The sequence below is a fragment of the Vespula vulgaris genome, chromosome 14 (assembly GCF_905475345.1).
Source record: "Vespula vulgaris chromosome 14, iyVesVulg1.1, whole genome shotgun sequence".
NCBI lineage: Eukaryota > Metazoa > Arthropoda > Insecta > Hymenoptera > Vespidae > Vespula > Vespula vulgaris.
In genome coordinates, this window is record NC_066599.1 from 2,649,393 (window position 1) to 2,676,320 (window position 26,928).

General features: G+C 29.1%; 2 protein-coding genes across 8 annotated transcripts; both read right to left on the minus strand.

Moving 5' to 3' along the window:
- Nucleotides 1-1,893: 1,893 nt before the first annotated feature.
- Nucleotides 1,894-17,552, minus strand: LOC127068933 (tumor protein D54). Of its 3 annotated transcripts, none has more exons than XM_051005374.1 (6): nt 17,259-17,552; nt 7,878-8,008; nt 6,824-6,972; nt 5,768-5,827; nt 5,042-5,204; nt 1,894-4,427 (listed from the first exon to the last, which is right to left on the minus strand). In XM_051005374.1, exons 1-6 carry the CDS (start codon nt 17,275-17,277, stop codon nt 4,290-4,292), a joined length of 660 nt encoding a protein of 219 aa, XP_050861331.1. In that variant the 5' UTR covers nt 17,278-17,552; the 3' UTR covers nt 1,894-4,289. The 3 variants fall into 3 exon arrangements, with proteins under 3 accessions (XP_050861331.1, XP_050861333.1, XP_050861332.1); XM_051005376.1 differs by lacking the exon at nt 17,259-17,552 and adding an exon at nt 9,792-11,172; XM_051005375.1 differs by lacking the exon at nt 5,768-5,827 and having other exon boundaries at nt 17,259-17,549.
- A 2,536-nt stretch (nt 17,553-20,088) lies between these two features.
- LOC127068924 (oxysterol-binding protein-related protein 2) lies at nt 20,089-26,555 on the minus strand. 5 transcript variants are annotated; one of them, XM_051005356.1, is made up of 10 exons: nt 26,264-26,555; nt 25,533-25,656; nt 23,977-24,175; nt 23,778-23,887; nt 23,497-23,655; nt 23,102-23,302; nt 22,846-23,035; nt 22,536-22,652; nt 22,247-22,464; nt 20,089-22,136 (listed from the first exon to the last, which is right to left on the minus strand). In XM_051005356.1, exons 2-10 carry the CDS (start codon nt 25,562-25,564, stop codon nt 22,034-22,036), a joined length of 1,329 nt encoding a protein of 442 aa, XP_050861313.1. In that variant the 5' UTR covers nt 25,565-25,656; nt 26,264-26,555; the 3' UTR covers nt 20,089-22,033. The 5 variants fall into 5 exon arrangements, with proteins under 5 accessions (XP_050861313.1, XP_050861315.1, XP_050861314.1 ...); XM_051005358.1 differs by lacking the exon at nt 25,533-25,656 and having other exon boundaries at nt 26,345-26,554; XM_051005357.1 differs by lacking the exon at nt 25,533-25,656 and having other exon boundaries at nt 26,264-26,554.
- Between the last annotated feature and the right edge of the window lie 373 nt (nt 26,556-26,928).

Genomic DNA, 26,928 nt, shown 5'->3' on the forward strand with positions numbered 1-26,928 from the left:
CGCAGATTACTCTGTTATGTGAATAATTACATTTTATGTTGTTAACGAAGTCGTAATATATATATATATGTAATATATAAACATACATAAATATATATATATATATTTATATATATATATATATGTATACATATAAATCTATATAAACGCGCAGAGATACAAAAAATGATATCTATATATAGCAGATATATATATATACATATATATATATGTATTTACACATGGTAAACATATAGAAAAAAAAAGTTACATATGCGTAAATTAGAAACATGCAGCTCTCTTCTTCTTCTTCTTCTTCTTTTTCTCTTCTTCTTTTTTCTTCTTCAATTTCTTTTCTCTCACTCGAAACAAACCACGACAATCGAAAATAATGTATCTTTTTTACATATCTCTCGATTTAGTAAAAAGAGAGAGAGAGAGAGAGAGAGAGAGAAAGAATGAAAAATATTCATTTTTAGTTTCTCTCCTTTTTTTGTTTGTTTGTTTTGTATACTTAGGCGTAATGATAATACGCGCACGAAAAATGTTTTGTACCAACGTGCAGGATGAAAATAAAGTAGATGTTTAATTCTTTTTTTTAAAAAAAAATCCCTTTGGCTAATTAATGCAATAATTTTAAATTAATGATTGACACATACATGCATACTTATATATATATATATATATATATATATATATATATATATGAATCGATCATTAATTTAATATTTACTATCATAATTAATTAATTATAATCGGAAAAGATAATTTTGCAATTGAATAAAAATAATTTAATGATTTTTCACGTCTCTATTGAATAATTCGTCAATGATTTATGATCTATCTATCTACGAATAAAACAATTCAATGATTTATAATATGTCTAGGAAACAATTAATTTAATAATTATTGAAACTTAAAAAAGAATTACTTATATAGATACTTTAATCATTGACTGATTATTTCACAGGCATGCTGAATCATCGATTAATTTTATTAAGAAATAGGATCATTGACGAATTAATCCATAGAATCAATTACATCGCTATTCATTATTTTCTTGCTTATTACCCAATTAATAATGAAACGTTTCAATATCTAATAAATATTATATATATAAAATATTGCCGAATATATCTATACTGCCGAAAAAAATAAAAATTAGAAAAATTACATGAGAGTATTAGACTACTACGCTCTCATAGTTTTCTTACTAGCTATTTCACATGTACCATATAGTACAGTACTTCAATGCCATATGGGGTACGTGGGAAAGGAGATATATATATATATATATATATATATATATATATGTATATGTATATATATGTATACACATATACATATATGATGTATATAGATATACATAATATGTATATATATATGTTCCATAGCTGATATTTTGTTGTTTTCGTAAAATAATTTATTTTTACCAATATGAACAAGAAAATTATGCAGCAATTACGAACGATCAATGCCGGTAAGATATATGTTACTTATATATCGATAGATAATTCATGATTATCGACGCATATGGGACAACATTGACGAGCAACTTTCTCAGAGGCAGCATTTTCTGTGAATACGTGATCTGTACTTATGTGTATCTAACAAGGTAGGTACGTCGTCTTTCTGTCTTTGTGTTTGTGTTAAATAAATATTCCAGAAGCTCGCGCTATTGTGTGAATAATGTACATATGTACGTATGTACCTATGTACGTATGTATATATGTATGTATGTACCTGTATACGTGTATATGTACGTATGTGTATGTTTGTGTGTGCGCTCAAAGATTTAGTAAGCAAACGCATTCCTAGCCACCGTGATTATTCCTTAACTTTTTCTTTTTTCTTTTCTCTGTTTTTTATTTCTTTTTGGTTTTTAAAAAGCTACATTAGAAAATATCCTTCGTAACTTTTTTCTTCCCTCTTCGTCGTGCATTTCTTTCGTTTAATCTTCTTTCTTCTTTTTCTTCTTTTATTTACTTTTTTTATTTCCTTTTTTTTTCTATTCAACTCTTTCTCGATCCTTTGCAGCTTGTTAGAAAATATATTTATATACGTCTGTAAGGCTTCACATAGCATAGCTCGCTTCCTTTTCGAAATTGTTATTAATTAATTCGTAATTTAGTTATTATAGTACTTACCCCGGTGTAAGTATATCATTATTACATCGTTTTCAACAAATCATTGTCATCTCTCTTTGCTTTCTTTTTTCCCCCCTTTTTTTCTCTTATTAGAACATTCCTAATTCATAACTTTTTGTTCTTCTTCATATTAACGTTTTACGAACAGTGTCTTAAGAATATTTCTCGCAATTTTTGCCGTTTTAGAAAATTAATTATTAGAAATTGCTTTTATTCGATGTGTTAATCAGTGTTTATAACTATTGGAATTAATTAATTTATTTAATTATTTATTTATTTATTTCCTCGCTCCTTCTTGGTCGTTTCTCTTTGTTTATCCAGTTAAAACTGTAGAGCATGAAGAACGATTGATTTATTTGGCAAGCAAACCTTTTGTTGCTATATATCGATGATGAAATTAAATTTGCAATAAAATATATATATATGTATATGTATATGTATTTATGTATGTGTATATAGCAGTGAACGATCGCATTCCACGTACTTGTGAGTAGTTAAGTAGTATTGTCGAAGGACGGGTATGGTCCACGATCGTTAAAAATAGTTTTATTACCGTCGATAATCGTTTTTCAAACGACTGACGTTTGTTTGAAAATCAAAAAAAATAAAAAAAAATAATAATAATAAAACAGTGGAACAAGAAAAAAGAACGAAGGGAAAAGAAAAAAAGAACGACCTCGTCAAAAAAAGAGAAGTAAAATAAACTAAAACAATAATATTTTTTATAAGTGTGTATAGTCAAAGTTTAATGTCGTCAAATTAAGGTGCATAAGGAACAAAAAAGAAAAGAAAAGAAAAGAAAAATGATTTCATCGAAATATAATTGGATGTACATTGGTGTTTTTTTTTCTTTCTTTCTTTCTTTTTTCTATTTATCTCAACTATATACTTTCAATATTAAAATGATCCGTATATATATATATATATATATATATATATATATATATATACTCAAAATAAAAATAAAAATTACCAGTGTCCGCGTAGCAAGTGCCAACAAAAAATATAATTTTTCGCTTGAAATATCATATCTATTTTCAAAAAAAAAGAAAAAACAAGAAAGAAGTGCAAAACGAGTCAGAAAAAAAAGAAGCGAAAGAAAAGAAAAATCATTAAAATTATTATTAAAGGAAAAAAAAAAGCTCCTTGATCTACCGATCACCAACCTACTTGTCACGTTAGCGCTATAAAATCTCAACGATATATATCATAGTAAATAAGAAAGAAAGATCGCTTTTTTTCACGGAACAAAAATTAGGAATAAAAAGAATACAAGAATGCAAAGAAAAGAAAAGAAACAAATGAACGAACGAATGAAAAAAAAAAGAACGGGACGAAATATGCATTGTCACTGAACGAAAAAAAGAAAAAAGAAAAAGAAAAAAAACTTGTCGAAATATCCATTTCAATTGCGAATTTAACTTATCGTTTTTATCGTCAACATTTTTTAATCACGCAAGCATAATACGTCATTTACTTTGAACGCGTAATACCATTCTTTTAGTTTTGTCCAAATCTCCATCAATAAAAATAATTTTCTTTTTTTTCTTATTTTTTCAGCTGATAACGTTATTGCTCGTGGCGTTGCAGAATACATAATCATATTATATAAAAAGAAAAATATAATAACAATAATCAATAATCGATAATCGATAATAATAATAATAATAATAATAATAATAATAATAATAATAATAATAAAAATAAAGAAAATAATAATAATAATAATAATAATAATAATAATAATAATATTAATAATAATTATAAAACGATCGGCAAAGAGCTCGGCAAATCTTCCTCGTTATTTTTTGTTATTGTAGGCTCATGGTCCTCTTTTTCCTTCCTTTAATATAATAATAATAATAATAATAATAATAATAATAATAATAATAATATAATTATAATAATAAAATAATAATAATAATAATAATAATAATAATAATAATAATAATAATATACGTTCTCTCCAACCGTACACTTGATTCGGTGGATTAGTTCCCGATAATAAAAAAATGCAATGGACGATTAATTAATTAGTGATAGAGCATAGGGCGAGATAGAGATAGTCGATCGTAAATCGTTTACAATCGATATCATATAATCGTTGGCGTGTGTAGCGCAGAAAAGGAGAGATAGGTGACCATTAAGAATTCAAAGTCAACTCTAAGAGAGAAGTTTGTCCTCAGGAATTGTCGGACTGGTTGCTGATGGTGCTGCTGATGCACGTCTCGTTGCTTCTGCTTCTCGTAATGCATCGTCGAAGCTTTGCGTTGAATTAGATCTCGAAGGCACGACTTTTGTCTATCAATCAATAAAATTAATATTAAATATGTGAAATATATATATATATATTTTTTTTTCGAATATCATTTGAACTTTTATTAACACTTTGCAATAAAAAAAATAGCATTCTTTTCTTTTTTTTTATGAATTTTTGAACCATCGCTTCAGAAACGTCTATTTCATTCAGATGTAATAGATGTTATAGAAATAATTTAGTATATAGATGGAACAGTGAAAGTAATAATAATAATAAATATAACAAATAGATAAGTAACTTTGCAAAATTATTAACGCATAATTTAAAAAATTATATTCGCATAAAATATATATATATATATATATATACGTATTATAGGGAAGATGTCGAAAGCAAAAGAACAATCTGATCAGAGTTAATTGATCAAAAATTAAGAAAATAAATTATAATGCAAAGAGTTATATATATATATATATATATATATATATATATATATATATATATATATATTGTACATGTACGTATATATAAAATAAAATGTTGAATTAATTTTGTATATACTTCTATCGTTGTGCTTCATATATTTTCTATACTAAAGTTAATAGAATAAATTATGTGTATATATTATATATTACCTGTTTTCAGATACATTTACCTTAACATTTTCATATGCAGATCCAACTCTTTCTTCCAAAGAACGGAAACTATCCGAATTACGCATCTGACCTAATTTCATAGAAATGCCACTACCAAAACCACCAAGAATGCTCGTTGTCTTCTCGGCTGTACTTTTGAAGACCGATTCCGTCTTTTGGAATCTAAATAACACAAACAAAATTAATTGATTTACATTTGTAATTAGAAGAGATAAAAAAGTCAACATTAGTTTTAAACTTGTTAATACGTATCGATCTACGTCTTAAGAATAATGTGTTACATTGATCCTTTACAGATCACACGTTCGTTCTTTCTCAAACATACTTATCCAATTTAGACCTTGTATTATTTGAAACGTGAATTATCTAAATACATGATCATAGTTAAACGCTAATCTAATATTAATGATAAGCTTGCGTGATGATAATAAGTACCATGCGAGAAATAACATTGAGTGAAAATAAGCGAGATTTGTGTTTTACTTGATGAATTGAAAAAATTAAAAAATAAAAAATAAATGAATAAAAAAAAAAAATAAGAAGAAAAGATAAAGAAAATACGAGAGAAAAAAAACGAAAACGTATCACACGATAGCGTGAAATAAGATAATGATGATAAAAAAAAAGAAAAAAAAAATAGAAAAAATTATTAAAATATTATTGAAACATTGAAAGGAAAGGAACGTTGGATCTTTGATAGCAGAAACTATTGTTTGCGTACTTACAAACTGTTGTCGGTAATCGCCTTGCTGAACTGACCGAGTTTCTCTCCAACGTTCTGATAACTGAATAAGAACCCAACCAAAAGTCAAAGAAAAGAAATGTTCTACGTGTCTGAATAGAGAAAGTAGGAAGAAGATGTAAATAAAAATGGACAAGTAGAAAAATATGACTTTCCTCTTGTAGATACACGTCATAAAAAAGAAAAAATAAATAAATAAATAAATAAATAAATAAATAAATAAATAAGTGAATAAAATCAATGAAATAACAATGAAAAATTTTTCGATATAAATAAAACGATCGATAACGATGTTAATTTTTGTAAAACATACACATATGTGTGTATACATATATATATATGTATATGTATATGTATATAAAAAAAATGTTTAACGTTGAACTTCAACAAAACATAGATATAAAATATTTGTAAAACACGAATTTAACGTCCTTGATACTCTTACTCGTTGTAAAGCTTTCTCCGAATGCCAAGCTCTCTATCGTTTCTAATATTTGCTATAAGAATGATTATGTGTAATATATGTATATGTGTGTGTGTGTGTATGTGCCTGTGGGTTTTGAAATCTAAGATCTTAGGAATTGGAAGCAGCATTTTAACGAGGAATGTTATCATCGACGAACAAATATTCGAAATAAAAGCGATTACCCAATCTCTTTCTTCGCTATTATGAATTAATGATTGCTGATTTTTAAAACATGGTCGAGCAAATCAATCAATCATGCTGTAATTTTTTGCTCGATACTTCTTATATACTCCTGACACCCAAGTATATATGCGTATAAATACGTGTGCGTATGTGCATATGTATATATGTATGTGTCTATGTGTACTCGTGTAAAACGATGACGAGTGATAATATCAACAAGTAGAATGAAAATGAGTGTATAAGACAGACAGGTACTTTCTATACAACACATACATACATACGTACGTACTTACGTACGTATGTACGTATGTATGTACACACGCATACATACACCCACTTCCCACACGCATACACACACCAGCACGCACGTTCAAAAGGAATCACACATACACTTGACTCTCCTTAACGTTCTTCAAGCCCTGATTCACGTCATCGGTGAGTTCTTTCCAAACGCTGATGCCCAACTTCCTCTTTAGTTCTTGAGAAACCCTCACCTTGCTCGCCAATACGTGCCTGAGTGTATTTATCTCTTCTTCGATCTACGACATATACCATGTATGTACACATATATAATATAATATAGTATAATATAATATGATATATATATATAATGATAAATCATTTATAATATAGTTGGATGCAAAAAAAAATAATTGAGATTTTTGTCATATTAGGAACGTAAAAGTCATAAATTATTTTTCTACCAAGGCAATGTTTCATCTTATTTCATTGCATTAAAATTTTATTCATATTTTTTTACCCTAATATCTAATATCTTTTTTTTAGAAAATTAATCGTTACTCTTAAACATATAGCATCATCTTTCCTATTTTTTCTTTTTTAATCCTTGAAAAAGTTATACTTAGTATAATAATAAGTTACTTGTAGCTCAGTATAATAATGGCCATTAATATAATATAATTGTAGTATAGTACATGAGCAATACTATTTATATTACATACATATATATTACAATATATATAAAATATTCACGGGTTTACTACTTTAATCCTAACGTATGATCTATTTACGATAAAACTATCTTTCGTTTTTTATTATTTATACGACACGAAATAATTGTAACTTCGAAATATAATGTTCATTATTTTCATCTTCAAATAATCTATTTATAATAAAACTATTTTTTTATTATTATTATTTAACACAAAATAATAATGAATGTCTCGAATATTATTATTATTATTATGATCCACATCATCATCATTATTATTTTACTTTGTTTTCCCTCTACTTATTTTTTTTTTAACTAAATATTTTTGATTCAATAAAAACCAATTGTCTTACTATCTATCCACTTTATTCACTCTCTCTCTCTCTCTCTCTATCTATCTATCTTTCTCTTTCTCCCCTTATTAATTAGGACACTTAATTGGTACTCCAGTATCAGTGCTGAAAGACATCTATGTTACATATACTCATGTACCTTAGTAAGTTCCGCGTTCCAAACAGCTCTCTGACTTTCTTGTTCCTCCAAAGTGAGTCCTTGCAACTCGTTCGCTGCATTGTCAGCTGATGGAGAAAGAGAACCAGCTGGGTGAAGAGAGGCATCCTCTCCTATGAAAACAGAAACGAGAATTGCGTTTTAGAAAATACGTTCCTTGACTCATCAACTCTAATAGATACATACGTACACATACGTGCGCGCTATAACACACATACAAATATGTATGAATAACCAGAATATCTAATTTCTCGATCACGATCGTTACCACGATAGAACTTCATCAAATAAACAAAAATAAATAAAGAAATAAATAAAAAGAACTTGAAAAATAGAGACAATTTATATCGAAAGATATTTATATATATATATATATATATATATATATATATATATATATATCGAAAAATCACGTGATCTTTAAAACGTTCTACGTTTAAATCTCCGTTTCTTCTTTTCTTTTTTCCTCTTTCTTTTAATATTGATTCTTATTTCTCTTCTTCTTTTTTCTCTTCTTTTTTCCTTTTAAATTTATTTCTCTAAGCAATAATTACGTAAATCGATATTGTCTGTAGAAGGAGAATTGAGAGACAAACCGGTCATGTAGTAGTCGAAGAAATTCAACTTGTTCGTTGCGTAAGTTCATCGTCGTTGTCGTCGTCTTAAGATCTAACGGACGTAGATCATTGTCGTTTTATCGATCACATTACAATCTTCTGTGTGTTATAAGAAAACTATACAACTATGAGATATGTAGCTTCAACGATATATTATTATTCTCTCTAATCTTACGCGCTGTTTATAACTTCGGAATTAAAAAGGAAAAAAAAAAAAGAAAGAAAAAGAGAAAAAACAAAGAAAAGAAAAAAAGAATAAAAAACGAAATTACTACTCTCGACTTCGTTGGGATAAGAATTTCAACGAGAGAAAAAAGAAAAAAGAAACAACAAAAAAATATTGACTAACGATGTGCGTGATTGCAGGGTGTAATTAATCACTAGATTAACTAGCATGACGTCGAAGATTGGAACGATGCTTGACGAGGGGTCCCTATGTACATATGTACTACTAACTTGAACAAAAGAAAGGAACTATGGTATGCGGTTAACTGCGTCCTTTTTCCGTTCGTAAAATTTACGAGCAATTTCTAACAACTAATAATGTCTATATACTATATACGTGTATTGTATACATATTATATATATATATATATATATATATATATATATATTATACATATCGAGTACCAAAGTTGGTGCAAAACTTTCACGTGTCCGATAACACCCGATGACCTCCTTTTCAAAATTTCGACACGTGAATACTAATTAAAGCTACTAATTAGATCATCGCTCATTTACGATATTTTCTTGTACAATATTTTACAAGATAAATGACTTTTCTTCTTTAACGATTACACATCACCTTTTTACCGGTGCGAGAAATTTTCTAACGATTTTTAAAGCTATTAATACATAATTTATTAAATATATATGTGTGTGTATGTGTGTACTTAATATTTAACTCTCTATAACTCCTTTTTTCGCGTTAAAAAAAAATATATAACTTATAAGTTATAGTAAATGAAAAAGCGATATTATAATTCTTAACAACTCTTATAAATTATAATTGATCTATATATTATACACAATATATAGCTTATACATGTCATATAATATAATTTAACAAATAAATATTAATATTGATTTTTAAACGATTAACTATTAATTTTACTGCAACAAATGAAAAAAAAATGAATGAAATAAATAAACCAGTACGAGATATCAAAATTAAGTGACGTTATAGAGAGTTAGAAATAAGATTAATTAGTGGTAGGATATTTCTTTCTTTCTTTCTTTCTTTCTTTTTTTTTTTTTTTTTCTTACAAACTCGATGCACCTTTCACCAATTCTAAAAACTTCTTATAATTCTGACTGTTGATGATCTTCGCAAGATACGGTTTGGAAAAATCTTGAAATATCACTCTGACTGATCTTTTCTTTCGAAATCCACGTACACCCGATTTCTTGACTTCCTCAGCTTTTAGATGTTCCGCTTCAATCGAGAAATTGACATCGTCTACTACGATCTCATCGATTTCTCCGTTCGAATCTCGCCAACAATGAACGAAAATCTCTTCGGCATCGTCGCATAGCTCGTCGATATCATCGAAACTTGGTGTTGTCGTTGAATTCGAATAATAAGCGTCTTCTTCATATTCCAAGGACTCGAAATCATGATCATTTTCATTCAAACAATGTTCATCCTCTTGGTAATCGTGTTCCTGACAGATCCTCGATCCTTGCGACATAGATCTCGACGACAATATATTTTTATCTGTTGTTTCAGACATCTCAATTTTCATATCTCTCTTGTTTTATCTCTGTTTCTTTTTCTTTTATATTTATCTGTTTGTTTGTGTATCTTTTCCTTTCATTCGATCGATCATTCATCTATTCATTCATGCATTCATTCATTCATTGATAAAATAAATCTTCTCAAAAGATTCCCGCCAATTTTCTTCAACGTCACGAGCGTCATCTGTCGAGCATTGATTATCTACTACGTGATACTTGAATTACACTATTTGTCAAAAACAATTCCCCTTCCTTTCCTTCTTATCTCACCATTACGTCTTCTTCTTTTCCATTTATTTAATTTTCTACTTATTCCTTTCTCCCCTCTTTCTCTCTCTCTTTCTCTCTTTTCGTTTTTTTCCTTTTTGATTTATTTTTAAAAAAATGTTATCGATCCAAGAACTCAAAAGCACTGTTTAACGAAGAATTATTTGATAACAGATAGAGACAGGATCGTACTACGTTCGTATGATTCTCGAGTGACACTAAAAGATAAAAGAAGGATATGACAGACCACGTGCACCAATCGAGACTCGCAGACGACGACAGCTAACAGCTGGCGCGAAAGAGATCATTCCTTGCCGATCCTTGACGTTGGTTGGCGCCACAATCGCGATGGCCACGTATCAAGGAACTCTCAAAGAAAGAAATCAAATAGAAGCCTCCTTCTTCTGTGTATTGGAGAACGGCTTCGAGTCTTAAACCGGACGAGGTAAAGTAGAAATGGTAAGGAAAGGAAGGAGTATATATATATATATATATATATGCTTAGAGTAAGAGAGAGAAAGAGAGATAGAAATCAGTCCCAGTTCTTTCATAGGATTCTCTTCTTCTCGCTTACAACAGTCTCCATTTTGAATGTATACAATAACGATATAGTACGTTCGCAGAAACCTGCTTTTAAATACGATAACTCTTCTCAGTATACTGTTACGGTTATGTATATATAAGTACAGTGTATATATGTAAGTACAGTGTAATATATATATATATATATATATATATATATATATATGTATATATGTATATAAAGGTCAATGACCTAAGGTCAACAACAAATTGTTCTATTCGAATATTACGTTTAATAATTCCTACAATAAATTTGTTCACTTTTCCTGTCAGCAAATGTCTGTCTTTATTTCTTTTATTATTATTATTACTATTATTTTGTTTTTCTTTAATCAAATTTATTTGTTTTAAATTTACCGCGTATATGGAATAACATGTAAATATATTTAATAGGTGTACAACACTTGTGTTTTGTTAAAATTGGATATTTCTTTTTGTTTTTTTGTTTTTTTTTTTTTTATGATGAATCGAACAATTCTTATAATATGCGCGTTTTGTTAATATTGTTACAATTTTTTTTTATTTATTTATTTTTTTTTTTCATCGCGATCGAACAATTCTTAATATGCATTTTTTTTTGTATTCTTTTTGTTGCATTTCTTCCTCTTTTTTGTTTGACGAACCCTTTTTTGTTAAAATTATTATCGATTATTTGTTTTTTTGCGATATATATAAATATCGATAGATTAAATTGAACGATTTAAAGTTCATCGACCCGAACGAGCAATTTACAGGTACTTACATTTCTTTTTTTGCAATGATGGTTACCTAATCAAAAACCGTTCTAATATAACGAAATTTTTTATTACCAAGATGAGAAGAAACAAAGATGTTTCCTCTTGCGAAAACCGGTTCATTGTCTCGAGTCGATTACCGTTGTACTTCTAAATACGGGTCTTCGCTGTGTAACTACAACTTCAAGGTTACCAGCATCCTGGTAAGATAAAATTTTGATCAAGGATGAAACGTTAGAAGAGATTTGCAATTAAATTTATTTCGTTATTCGAGACAACGATAGTCTATCTCAAATTAAAATAAACAAATTAAATTTTATAATTGAAATTATATACTTCTTCAGCTAGAACTCTAATCTCTTAATTATTTAATTAATTACTTAAACAATTAATTAATTAATTATATTATATTATATTATATTTAATTAATTAACAGTTATATAGAATTGTTGCTTTCACTATGATTAAGAATTCGCAAGGCAATAATTTTATATAATAAAAATTCTTTTGAGAAATTCTCAGCTAAAAAATTGCTCGCTTCGGGGTACCGTTCTACTCGATGAATCGTGTGGAACGTTTATAACCAAAAAAGGAAAAAAAAGAGAGAGAGAAAGAGAGAAAAAGAAAAGAAAAGACATAATAAAGGCTAAAAGAAAGAAATGTGTAGCCAAGCATTATAACCTGGCCAGGTTACTTTAGCATGAAAGGAAATCGATAGCTCCGCCTTTTCGTGGAACCTCCTGTGAAGGTTGAAGAACGAATACTACTTTTTCCTTTTATTATATATATATATATATATATATATATAGAGAGAGAGAGAGAGAGAGAGAGAAAGGCTCGTTATTAAGACAGTTTAAATAATTTTCTTTCATTCACAATTTTCTAATCTTTTAATCAATGATGATTAATTTAATTCCTTCAACGAAAATAATAATATAAAAATATTATACAAATTAAAATGTAGAGTCGAGAAATTCGATATTATTCTATATAAAAAATTATATATATTTTTTTTGAATTTAAAATTATGTTTAAACTTATTTAATCTTATTTCTTTTATCTCTTTTTCTGCATACTCTTTTTAAGTTTCTTATGTAATAAAAAATAACAACGACATTCTTTCGCATATAGTCGTAGTGTATTTTCATCCAGAAAACTAGCCTGAGTGCTACTACACTCTTATATTCTTCGTGGCGGATTTAATTAACTACGAGATTTAAAGACGTATCCGAGTACCACTTGTCTCTCTTTTTTTTTTGTTTCCTTTTTTGTTTTCTTTTTTTTTTCAAACTCGAAAAATTCGATTCTCGCATGTACCTTAATCTAAAAAATATTGTAAGAAGAAAAAAGAAATATCCAATCAATCTCAACGCAAAAGCGAATTTGAACGATGTATTGTTTTTATTTCGCGAAAAAATCAACAAACTGCAACTGCGAGCCATGGATAATTTGATATGCAAAATCGGAAACTTTCTTCTGTTTCGATAAATATTTTGTTCTATTTATATATCCATGTACACACACATATGTGGGTATGTGTCTGTCTGTGCTTATATTTAGATTCGTGATAAAGAAATACGATGAGGGTTCGTAAATTTGCATAAAACGTTTCCTTTTAATTTTTCTTTTTCGCGACTTCAAACAAAATATTAATCCCTTTACTCTCAGCTCTCTCTCCTTTTATTTATCATCAAGTAAAATACATACATAATCAAGTTCGCAGGTCGAAATCAAAATAAAAATTTGCGTACCATGGAAAACGAGCGTACCAAGGGAAATTTGTTGAGATAAAAAAAAAATTAAGTCTTCTTGAAAGATTCATAAGATATTTTTTACTTCGTCGCAAAGAAGTGATGAAAATTTATTCTCGAGAGTCTTATCTTGGTTTTTTATTTTGACGTAAAAAAAAAGAAGAAAAGAGCTGTCTTCGTTAACTTTTTTGTTTTTATCGATTACTAGCAAACTAAGTTACATCAAGAGATTATACTATAGTCTTCTAACATTTCGTAACACTGCATATAAATATTTCCTTAGAAAACGAGATCCAAAGAAATCAAACTCAATTTCTAATCATAAAGAAATCTATATATATATATACTTTTTCTTTTTTTCTTTCATTTCTACAACTACACACATATATATACAGATAGATTATATTCAATAGTTAATCAAAAATTAATTTGATATACGATGATAAAAATGAAAAATTTATATATCTATAGCATGAATTAGTAAAATCATCGTATTATTTTTATTGAAATTAATTCAAATAAATAATTATTTACCATGTTAATAATTATTGATTCGCTCTTGTACATTAAATATTTACATTTAATCGATCGTTTGAAACGGACTCGGGAAACATGCAATAGCATTAATAACGATGAGTATTAATCGAAACGTGATCAGTTGATGACTGAAGACACGAGTCAAGTACTTATGTTATACGTGATCACAAACACTTCAATATGATCGACGAGATTGTACGAGGGCACAAGTTTGACGTAAATCATAATTTTTTTTTTATAAATAGCTCTTTGGGATCGATCCTCTTGAATATTCACTCGTAAAGATCTATTCATCGAATTCATTTCTCGACTGATTTTCCATTAATATATATGATGTTTGAAATAAATTTAACAAAAAGTAAATATATCAGATCAACGATACATTTGAAACGATGAGTTGCATTCGATCTACTCTTAAAAAAAAAAAAAGATTTATAAACCTAAAAATAAAAATTCGCAAGTGTCGCTTAATAATTTAATATTTGTACAATAAAAATCGATCATTTTCATTAAAGAATTAACGCACATAAATAACGATGAATTTTATTTGAAACATATGATTTTTAGAAGGATCTATAGACTTAAAAGGAGATTTATATCTTGTTAATAAAAAGTATATGTGAGTAAAATTAATAATCCTGACCAATCCTTCTCCACGTTTTCGTTCTGTGTATCTTACTAACCATATTGATCGAGAAGGATCTCGAGATCACTGGTTCACCTTCAATAAAGTAGAAAATATCATCTTGATCGAGGACCACCCACAATAAAGATTCCCTTCCTTTTAAACGTGTAGACGCAATCAATGAAATATTTTATTTAATTCTTAACACTAATACTGCCAAATTTGATTTCTATATATATATATATATATATATATATATATATATATATATATTATTTCTAAAATATTAATTATAAAATAATTTATTATAAAAATATTAACTGAAAGCATTGTCATTGAAAAATAAAATAAATTAAAACCAACAAAGTATTTCATTCGAATTAAATTAATAGATTAATAAAAAGAGAGAAATAAACTCGTAATTCTTTATGCGTTTTCTATAAAATCGAATGCATTATAAAGATACATTATAAAGATCAATGATATACGTACAAACCAATGATTACGAAGTTGATATATAATTCGTAAGTAATTTGGGATATTAAAAAACATATTTATCTGCCTAAAAACATACGTATTTACAAAATTTTTAAGCTACCTAAAAAAATTATTTTCTTAAAAATAAATGACTTCTACACCCATACTTAACTTTTTTTGTTTGACATTATAAAAAAATAATTTTTAAATAATTCCAATTAAAATGATCACATATATTTCGGAATACATATTCCGAAAATATATGACTTTATATAAATGATGATTATTTTTAAAATTAAGTTGAAATAAATTATATATATATATATATATATATATATATATATATATATAGCTAATAATTACAGAAGTAATAATTATCTATTCATATACGTATATATATATATATATATTTCGTTTTGAAATGATAAGATATTGAACATGACCTCTGCTTATCGACATAACAATTCTTATCTCTCCAAGCTATATGTTATACTTATCATGAATAATACACACAAACACACACACGTATATTCTTTCACTAACTTTTTTTTCCAAACTTCTGTTTTGTTTCTTTTCATTTTATACGCAATATACAATGTTTACGATTCGTTTCTATGCGTTATCCACTGTAATATCCTATGTAAAGCACATATTTTATTTCAAAGCTTTGAATATTACGATTAATAATACTAACGAACGTAATATTTTATAATACTATATAACACGAATAATCCAAAGGAAGTTAGGTTAGGTCAGTTTCATGTACTTCTTTCTTGCACGCACATACTCGATAATAGAAATGAAAAACACAAAAATAAAGAAAAGTTTACCTGTAAAAAATGCATGGTACATGTGCTTGTAAAAAAAAAAAATCTATGCGGTAATACGATCCTGTACTTCGTTAAAACTAAGTATACGTTTACACTGTATTTTTGTAAATGATAATTATAATGAAAAAAAAATGGGAGAATATTTACGACGGTAAAATCGATAAAGAAAGAAAAAAAAAAGAAAAGATCATTCGGAACACATGGCTTCTATTGGACAGATAAGATACATACTACGTATTTCATTATTATTACAGATAAATATATATATATATAAAATTAAAAAAAAAAAGAAAATATCGCCAACTATTTAAAATTAACAAACTATCTCTCCAATGGCTTCTTTATCCTCGTTAACTAAAAGTCAATCGAGCTGCGAAGAAACGAAGTTCTCTGCTAATTATGTTAATCCAATTACTATGCCTGGCTAGAACGAGAATAAACGTGAGCCGGCTTTTCCGTTTGACGAGATATATCAGAGAGAAAAAGAGGAGAGAGAGAGAAAGATAAATAGAGAGAAATAAAGATAAAGATAGATATAGAGATAGAGATAGATTTTCCACAAATATAAAACGACCAATTTGTACGATTATAATCAGTTCAATACCCTGGACGTTCTAACCTAAAAATCGATTTTAATTATACTTTCCTATTATACAAACATACATACATACATACATATACAAATATACATACATACATATATATATATATACATATATACACAATCATACAACACACACACACATCATATATTCATTAAGGTCAACAACTTTCGTTAATTAATAAAAAAAATAACCATTAAATCATCTTCCTCAAATGTATATGAAAGGCGTAGTAATACACAGAGAAAATATATACGTGTTCGGTAGTATAGCAGCTGTGATTACGTTCACGTAAAAATGCGCTTAGGTTAGAACTACTTCCTTTCTCCCTCTCCCACTCCCTCTCTATACCTCTGTCTCTGTTTCTCTCCCTCTCTCTCTCTCTCTCTTTTCGTCACGCCACATAGAACGCATTTCGTCGACCATACGTAATAGGCATACATCGTAAATATATCGTCGATTATTATAATTCAATAAAACTATCAATATAAAAGCGATATAAAAGAGAAAGATGGATATATGTGTTTACATATATATACGTATATATTGCTTATAATTAATTTCATATTCTCTATATATCTATCTCTCTCTCTTTCTCTCTCACCTGTTGGTACGTTACTCATCTTGTTGTCGTCGTTGAAACGAAGTAGTTCTGCTACTCAGGAAGATCGTCCGCTTAATAAGACACTCCTTGTATTTATCTCGATGTCCTCTTTTCCGTGAAATTCGTAGTAACACACTTGGAACGAGATCGTTCAAAATGAGATAAAGGCACGTCGACAACTTCTTGGAAAGAAATACGCGAGACCAGAAGACGTGTTCTCCGTCACCGGGTCGAGATCGATTCTTTCTGAGTGCCGTGCGTCGAATGTCGTGGCAGCCATATTGGAGCTGACGCCGTCGTTCTCAGCGCCGCCATGCGGCCGCTTATTGAATGATCGTGTCGATAAGAAAGGGAAGTGGTAGTTACGTCGACGTTCGAATGATCGATAATATCGACCGATCGACGTAAATATTTATTATTTGTTTCCCGTCTTATTCGAAATCATGGTTATACGTGTAAATATGTACATATAAATAAATTAAATAAGATAGTATATATATATATATGCATACATATATTATTCGAATAAACGAGAGACTTACTCCGAGTTCTTTCTTAATAACGTTTATTTTTCATTTGCTATTTATCTATGTACAGTTATATACTGGCTCGTCTATACATATATATATATATGTATATATATATATGTACATATATATCATATTTATATATATTATACACATATATTTTATAATATATATATTATATATGTATATATAATATATAATATATACAAATATATGTATATATGCAACTTAAACATGACATAATTAATATCACCTAAAAACTTGCGATCTTGTTATAGAAATGTTTCTATACAACGCAACGATCCGTTCAATATACATATATAAAGAGTAATTTTTTTTTCTTTTCCCTCTTTTTCTTACAGGATCAATGTTACATCTCCTGGTCCTGGCAAATGCCACGGATAATTTTTTTATTTTTTTTATTTTTTTTTTTCATTATATTATTGTATATTACGTCGTATCGAAGCGTAAAAATTGTTCGTATTGCACAGAGATCAATTCCTACGTGGATCAGCGTACACACACGCTATTGTTATTATTTTAACATGTCATTTTCTATGGATTCTTGTCAATGTAGATATTTTTTTGTGTTTGTATATCCATGTATGTATCTTTGAATGTATCTTACAATGATGTGCATTTATCTGCACGTTATCTTAGATTATATTTTATCATCAATTGGTAAGTGTTAATCAAGATCTTGAATTGAATCATTCTACAATAGAACCTCGATTTATATCTGGGTTTTATTGTTTTCTAAATTCAATGCTCTTTTTTTCTTTTCATATTTTTTAATATAACATCTCGTTAATCGTTATTCGGATAGATTTGTACACGCTGATAGATGGTTAATAAATTTTCCAAAATTGCAAAAAGCATTCCAACCAAAAAAATAAATATATCATTATTTTTTAACAATGAAATATCGATGTTTTCGGATTATCAAGAATTTCGACGCGATCGAGGCTCTATCATATCGAATCTCACACATAATGTACTTCGATTTCTTTCGTAAGATTTGTATTTATCATTTATTATTATTATAGTAGTAGTAGTAGTAGTAGTATTAATATTAATATTATTATTATTATTATTATTAATTATCGACATCTCGAATCTCAATAGAACGCTTGATTTCTAAGAAGCGTATCTAGATAGTCAAAGACTGTCTTGAAAGATTCGGAGAAATTAATGCTTCTGCTCGCAATATGGCAACGAACAAATTGAAAAAGCATTTATCTGTGTTGTTCAATATTCATTCTTGTGATTTTGTACTTAGTGTATATATTATAATTTGTATATACATGCATATATACGAGTATATATGTATGTACGTTTGCATGTCATGTGTGAGTGTATGTGTGTGTCCACTGTTAATTCCTTACAAATGTTTATCACAATGATTAAAGAAACGAGAACAAAAAAGTCTACAGTCACAAAAATCATAGTAATTTAACAAACTTATTTTCGATCGTTCGTAATAAAATTCATCGCGTTTTCGTTTCTTTTTTTTTTTGCATTTTTTCTCTTTCTTTCATTCTTTTTCTGCTTCGTTTTTTTTTTATTTTTTATTTTTTTTCTCTTCTAAACAATAATTTCTAATACAATTATACAACATTCGTGAAGATTCTAACGCGAGCTAGCCAAGCTGCTAAGCTGACGGATTTAGAAGCTCTTAAAGTCCGTATGCATTCTTCTTTAATCCTAATTCTAATCAATTCGAATCGCGTAGGAGACAACTGCGTTGGCACAACAAAGTGTTTGATAGTAATCGAAAATTTTCAAGATTTCTCCGATTAATTGGAAACGCTTTGAAATTTGATGTATAGTGTACTCGTGAAAACGATCGTTAAATAAATAAAAGGAAGGTGAAATTATATTTGAAGAAGTTCGATTTAACGAATGTAAATTCTTTTCGAGAAATAAAATATAGAAAAGTGCATAGTTATTATGCATTTAGAAAATTCCTTTTAATAACTGATTTAATCTAAACGTAATCGATCATTCGGATTTAATCCCGACGTAATAACAATAGTATTTTTTTTTCTTGTTTCATTTCGTTTTTCGTTTTCTATTTCTTCTTTTAATTAATTAGCTTTGATTGAGTTACTTGAAAAATAAAATCAAATCAAATAAAAAAGAAAAGAAAATTTCCTAAGTACAAGCGTTTATGATACAAACGTTTTATATGTATGTATGTATATATGTATGCATGTATGTACATAGAATCGCAAAAAGCTACCGATTAATTCATTCTTTATCTTTTGTTTATTTTATAAAAATAGTGTCACAGAGACGCTACGATTTGTTTTTCTCATAATAATTTTCGATTAGTAAAAATGAACGCAGAAGAGGTGCCTGCTTGAGCGTGCTCGAAAAAACTTCTTCACAACAAGTTAGTTCTTTGGACAGCTTTTGTTTGTTTATTTATTTATTTGTTTGTTCGTTCGTTTGTTTGTTTGTTTGTTTGTTTATTTGTTTGTTTGTCTTGTTTTATTCCTTTTATTCTTCTTTTTCTTTCTAATCTCTCATACGGAAGATCGATCGTAAGGAAGAACTATTTTTTTCTTGCTATTATAAAAAAGTTCTTCTCGAAGATAGTCTTATTCGCCATTTTTTAACATATACATATATTGTATGTATGTATGTACATCGAGATGCGTGCGTGCTCGCATATGCTTTCGTGTGATCAAGTATAATACGTTTATGTCTGTATTTTTTCGTTTTTTCATCCTTTCCTTTTTTTTTCTTTTTAACTTGCATTTTGTCGTTTGAAAAAAAAAGATTAATTGAAGATGGATATATATTTATAAAGAGAGAGAGAAATTCAAGAAAATTTCTTTGCTTTTTCTTTTGATAGTTGAAAACTTTACACACACATACACGTAAATCTTGTCTATATTCTTATCATTTAATTATTTCTTTTTGGGTCTCTATGTCAGAAAGTGATAAAACGGTTTCGTTCTCAATGAATGGAAAGCTAACGAGTTGACATGCTGTTAACGATCGCCATGACTAATTAATTAGTAGAGAGCTAGTTAAATAAAGGAGGCTGTTGATTTAATGGGGCAGTTAGACAGAGAGAGAGAGTGAGAGAGAGAGACAGAAAAGGACAGAGAGGAAGAAAAAGAGACAGACAGAGAGAGAGAGAGAGAGAGAGAGAGAGAGAGAGAGAGAGAGAGAGAGAGAGAGAGAGAGAGAGATAGAAGGATACAAGCGTGTGATGTATCACACATGTTTCTCTTTTTATATCGTTTGCTTTCTAATCTTTCAGCTAATTCGTTTTTGTCGGACATTTTTCTTTTTCATAATACACACGCATACGTACTTATTATCTATGTATATACGTATGACCTGCATACGATTTCTCTCTTTCTCTTTTATGTTTTTAAACTTTTATGTTTTTTTTTTCCTTTTTTTTCTTTTCTTTTTTTTCGTTTCATTCTACGAGGCGTAAGCTCGCATTCTAATTATACACAAGATCGAATAATTGCGGTTTAGCTCGAAAATTTCGTTTTAGATTTTGATTATGATCATTGGAAACGTTAAAGATGTTTTTCCTCCATGTTAAATTCGACTATCTATTATATATATATATATATATATATATATATATATATATATATACATATATATATACACGGCGTAAGCAGACACAATTTGTATAGATCGGAAAATTTCATTGATTTTTTATAGTTAATCTTTTCTTTCCTTTCTCTTTTTTCTTTTTTTTCGAGTTCATCTCTCACAGAGGTTTGTTTCAATCATGAGATTGTTACAATATCGGAATAGCAAACAAAAAAAAGGGGAAAAAGATAATGAAAACTAATGGAGAAATTTGTCTTAAATATTTGCTCTCTCACGAGATGCTTACACCTCCTTAAAGTATTCTAATATTTTTTTTCTTTCTAGAATTACTATCTAATCACACGTACATACACGTACCAGCCGTTTTCTTTTTTTTCTTTCTTTCTTTCTTTCTTTCTTTCTGTTTTTATTTTTTTTCTTTCTTTTTTTTTCTTTTTTCATAATTTGGCTGATCGGCCTTCAACAACACGAATTTTTACTCACAATCAGATAATATTAACGTCGATCAATTTCTTTTCTGAGAAAAGAAACAACAACAAAATCTTGGCCACGATGGCAAATGCATCAAACGTAACACGTTTTCCTGGCTTTTACACGGCCTAGTTTTTCTTTTTCTTTTTTTTTAATTTGTTTTTGTCGAAATCATTTTTCTAGTATTTATTAAAATATATCTTCGATGTCGGTGTAATTACGATCCCAATAGCCTCCTTTGTACAACCAATCGTCTTGGCCCGTGTATGGATTAACTGTCCATCTAAACCATCTATACAAAAAAAAATAACATAAATTAACAATTACATTAACGATAAATTTCATTTAAGAGATGATAATACTAATAATAATAATAATAATAATAAAATTTGTCTAAATTACTTGGGCGTCCATTCTTGTCCTTTCTTTTGTTTCCTCATTTTTCTAGAATCACGTTGTTTCTCTTCAAGTCTTGCCTTTTCAGTAGCTGCACCATCTTGATCGCCATTTTCTAATTTTCTAATATCCGGTCTTAATCTTGAATCGGTCGGACATAGATCCTTCTTCATGGTTGCTTCTATCTCGTTCAGGGACATCGCGAATGTAGTGAATTGAAAGTACTACAAATTTTGATAATAAATATTAATATTTCTATTTCGATTTATTAAAAATAATTAGAAAATATATTTACGTTAGAACTGTTCGGAGGTCTCGGTGAAACTTCCCAAAGGGTTGTCGAGTTTGGTATTTCGTCGATCATTGGTGTGTCCTCGCCATCTATACTTGTGGATGATTCGTCGATAGCATCCTAATTAAAAACAAAATTCATTATCATCTTTGATATAAATAAAGATCATGTGATATTTCAAATTTATTTTCAACGATACCTAAGATTAAACTAACTCTTTATTTATTTATTTATTTATTCTCGAACAGATGTTAAAATAAAAAATAATTATCTTTCTTTTTATTCCTTTTTTTTTCATACAATTAACATTTACCTGATGAGACGGTTTGAAAGCCCCAACTTTAAGACTGTGAAGTTTGGCAAGTACTTTTTTGTGACCTGGACTACCTTGCGGACTCTTAGCATCCCTTTTCAATTTTTCTAGAGCATCCTCGTACAAGGACGGATCACAGGAACGTAATCTTTCGGTCCATTTCCCATACAAATATACCAACTTTCTTTTTCTGAGGATAAAACGTTTTATATACTCGATGTTGAGTCTTGAACATTACTTTTTTTTTAAATCTTACTCTTGATCCATTATGAAGCCTTCGACTCGATGTAGATCCTTGCCATTCCAGCTTCCACTTTTGAAAGTTAACACAGCTTTCAAATTCGATCCTCCACATTGTTTAATTTCAAGGGCTCCCAATTGTTCCATCCAAAGTTGTCCAACCAATACGTTATGAAGTATACAATTAACGTTCTGCCAAGTATACGCTTCTTTCCATCTAATATAATCGATAAAAGAAATAAATAAAATCGATCGTACTTTTAAGAAAATTAATTCAACACCGGAGCAAACTTTTTTATGATTGAAATCGAATAAGGGATATATACACACACACATATATATATATATATATATATATATATATATATATATACATGTAAGTATGTATATATTATATTATATAAAACTTACTTGGGTAATTCGACCGTGACGATACCCTTTGGATGTACTTCTATCGATTTACCCCAGAACTTTAATTTAGGATGTATACTACCGTGAAAAACGAAATCATCGCTATCAGCGTGGAACGCCGATACTGGTGGATGATGAGAGACTTGTTCGCATACTATTCTAAAAAAAAAAAGAAGAAGAAAAAATAATATAAAAAATTCTAGAAAAATTAACTCCTCATAGTTTATTAACAATAACAGTTAATAGAATTTTAATCGGGATTCTTTGTATTAAGATATTACCTAAAATCTTCACGGGTTAATTCGTACGTCTCACCGAGCAACGGATTGAATGGTTTTCCAAGACGTTCCCAATTCGAAGCCAAAGCGCTTACGGCAAAAGCGGCAACATACTTCGTAATAAATACGAATAGAAATATTTTATAAATTATGTATTCGTTGTCTTATAAAAAAGAATATATATAAATATGTATTAACTTACTTGTAATCTGCCGACAGGTGTCTGTTCAGCGGAAGCCAGCTTCAATAATTTTGCATATTCCATGTACTCTGCGACTCGTTGCAGGAAGGAAAGTGGCTCGTTGAATATAACAGGCATTGTGATTTTGCTAAGGTCCTTGCCCAGTGACAATACCGAGCAGAGATTTACCTCTGAGTGACCCGGAACCGGTAATGATGTTCTTCAATCAAACAAATCATATTAATTATTCCATATATATTTCATATATATATTTATATATATATATATGAATATAATGAAATGAATATAAAAAAATGTATATTATATGGTATTCATTCTAAACATGTAAGTACGTATATGAACATGAACACATAGTTTCATAGATGAATACGTAATAACATCGAATACGATCGATTACTCCTATATGTGTTATTTTGGCAACGTAATCGTCCAAAGGCTTGTCTCGAATCGATAAATGAAGTTTGTAATGTCTCGAGAAAGAAAAGGCCAAAGCAAAAGCACGATCCAACTATAGGTGTACATATATGTATATATATATATATATGTACACATATGTACATATAGAAGTATATATGTATATGTATAGATATATAGATTATCAGTAAAGTGTTCCCCTTTGAATTTGATCGGAAAACGAGCAGTGTTCCCAATATTCAAGTACAATAATTTTATTGTCATAGCTATAGTGTAGATACTATATTTATTAAAGACGACTGGAGTTTGTGTCGGTGACCTCGTTAGTTCGTATTCCTACTTTACGTTAAGATATTTGAGTAGGTCGTTCATCCGCTTTACGATCGTTTAAATCTCGTCAAAGGATATAAGTCGATGACTTCCTATGGATATCCTTTTGTAAATCGAATTATAATCGAATATCTCGTTCGAGTAATTCTTTACTCTTTCATTTATAAGTAAAATTAATTTGTATTAAATTCTTAATGATCTAATCCGATCAGCAATATATATATATATATATATATATATATATATATATATATATATATGTATGTATGTATATATGTATATGTATATAAAATGGATGTTTCCCTGGAAGATAAGATAAATTGTTCTTTCTGATATACGTATGTATATAACTAAGTACCATCAACGGAAATTACATCACGTTATCTCGAAAACAAGGACAGAAGAGAAAGTCCAATAAGAGTAACCCCATTCATTTGTTCTTTCCACCCCCTTTCGTTTACCGGTCGATAATCGAGTTCTGTGAATGAGAATCCGTGATCTTTCTCAAAAGATTGATCACGTTCGAAAAATCGTTTACTAACTAGCTCTCTTTTCTATTATGCGAAAAAAATTGGATAAATCGAGTGACAATTAAAAGGACATTTAAAGTGAGGAAAAAAATGGGAGGATGAATTTTTAGGTTCGTTTGAAGAGAGACAAGGAAAAAAGTTGAAAAATGAAAAAGAAAGACGAAGAAACAAAAGCAAAAAAAAAGTGAAAAAAAAACAGAACGAAACAAGACATAACAAAACGAAGCAAAGCAAAACAAAACAAAACAAAACAAAACAAAACAAACATAACAAAAGACAAACCTGTATCGACCCGATATCCTTTCGCTGGCCATTGTACGAGCCTGTCGTCGTTATCGAGCTGCCGCCGCCGCCACCGCTGCCTCTCGTGTTCCGTTCAGCCCGTAAAAATAATTTCGTTTTTTGTCTTTGGAAGAAACAAGGAAGAAAGATGAAATCGAAGCTGATGGAACGTGGTTATAAGATCCGATAAGAGTGGCAGCGTCGCGAGTACTCTGGCGTCTCGACGACGATGTCGCGACGTCCAACGACATCCGGCGTCGCGGCGTTACATATGTATGTATATATATATATATTAGATGTAGGTGTGTATATATATATATATATATATATATAGTTACATAGAGAGACAGATAGACAGATAGACAAAAAAAGAGTGAGAAAGGATAGGAATGAAATGGGAGAAGAAAGAAGGAAAAAAGAAAAAAGGAAAAAGAAGAAGAAAAAAAAAGAAATATCTCAATATAAAAACAAGAATAAATAAACCCACATGATGTTTTATATCGTTTCTTTTTGAGGCCACCGACCAGAAAATAGAGATAGATAGAGAGAGAAAGAGAGAGAGAGAGAGAGAAAGAGAAATAGAGAAAGACAGAAAGAGAGAAATTCGCAATAACTTTGTATTATCTGTATGCGTAGTTTGGTTGCATGTGTATGCGTCAGAATGACATAAAGAAATTAAATTGAAATGTATCCTGTAAATTAACGAATGAATCGAGAGATTCGATTATCACCGTGTCATTTTGATATTGTCTCATTGGATGATAAAATTGTTTGTTTCGATTTCTCTTTTTTTTTTTTGTTCTTTTCTTTACTTTTCTTTTATTTTTCTTTTGATTTGTCTGTTCTATGTTTTTCACTCGCGAATGATTAAAAATGTCAGAGTAACATGTTCGTCACTTTGTTAGCACGTTGACGAAGTCACCGCGATCAGCTGGACGCTCCGAGACTAGGTATGCACACGTTTAACCCTCGGGCGTGACGCGAGCTCTTTCTCTCTCTTTCTCTCTCTCTCTATCTCTTTCTCTCCTCCCTCTATCTCTATCTTACTCTTACATTTCTGTACAACCCACTTCCTTTCCATCCCCCTACTCTTACCCCTTTCCCCCTTCCAACACCCCTTATGTCAGCACGCATTCGCTACCTACGCGCGAGCGCGACAGAAAATATCAATAGATCCGAGCATGGTTACTGAGCTTGTCTCTCTCTCTCTCTCTCTCTCTCTCTCTCTCTCTCTCTCTCTCTCTCTCTTTTTCTGTATCATTATATTAACAAACTAACCCTTCGTGTTCCTTTCGATCGTTTCTCTCATTGGTTATCATCGGTATTCGCACATGCGTCCTTCTAATAATTTCGAACAATTTGAATTTGAAATGTAGAAATCGAATTTTGTTTTCTC

Excerpts from the sequence above, each read along its gene's own strand:
- LOC127068933 (XM_051005376.1), bottom strand. The coding sequence starts at position 10,257 with ATGAAAATTGAGATGTCTGAAACAACAGATAAAAATATATTGTCGTCG. Across the intron at positions 5,205-5,767 it reads GCGATTACCGACAACAGTTT|ATTCCAAAAGACGGAATCGG; the intron begins GTAAGTACGCAA and ends TGTGTTATTTAG. Across the intron at positions 4,428-5,041 it reads CTGCATATGAAAATGTTAAG|ACAAAAGTCGTGCCTTCGAG; the intron begins GTAAATGTATCT and ends ATTGATTGATAG.
- LOC127068924 (XM_051005356.1), bottom strand. The coding sequence starts at position 25,564 with ATGGCCAGCGAAAGGATATCGGGTCGATACAG. Across the intron at positions 23,036-23,101 it reads GGCTTCATAATGGATCAAGA|AAAAAGAAAGTTGGTATATT; the intron begins GTAAGATTTAAA and ends TTTTATCCTCAG. Across the intron at positions 22,653-22,845 it reads CTTTCAAACCGTCTCATCAG|GATGCTATCGACGAATCATC; the intron begins GTAAATGTTAAT and ends GTTTTTAATTAG.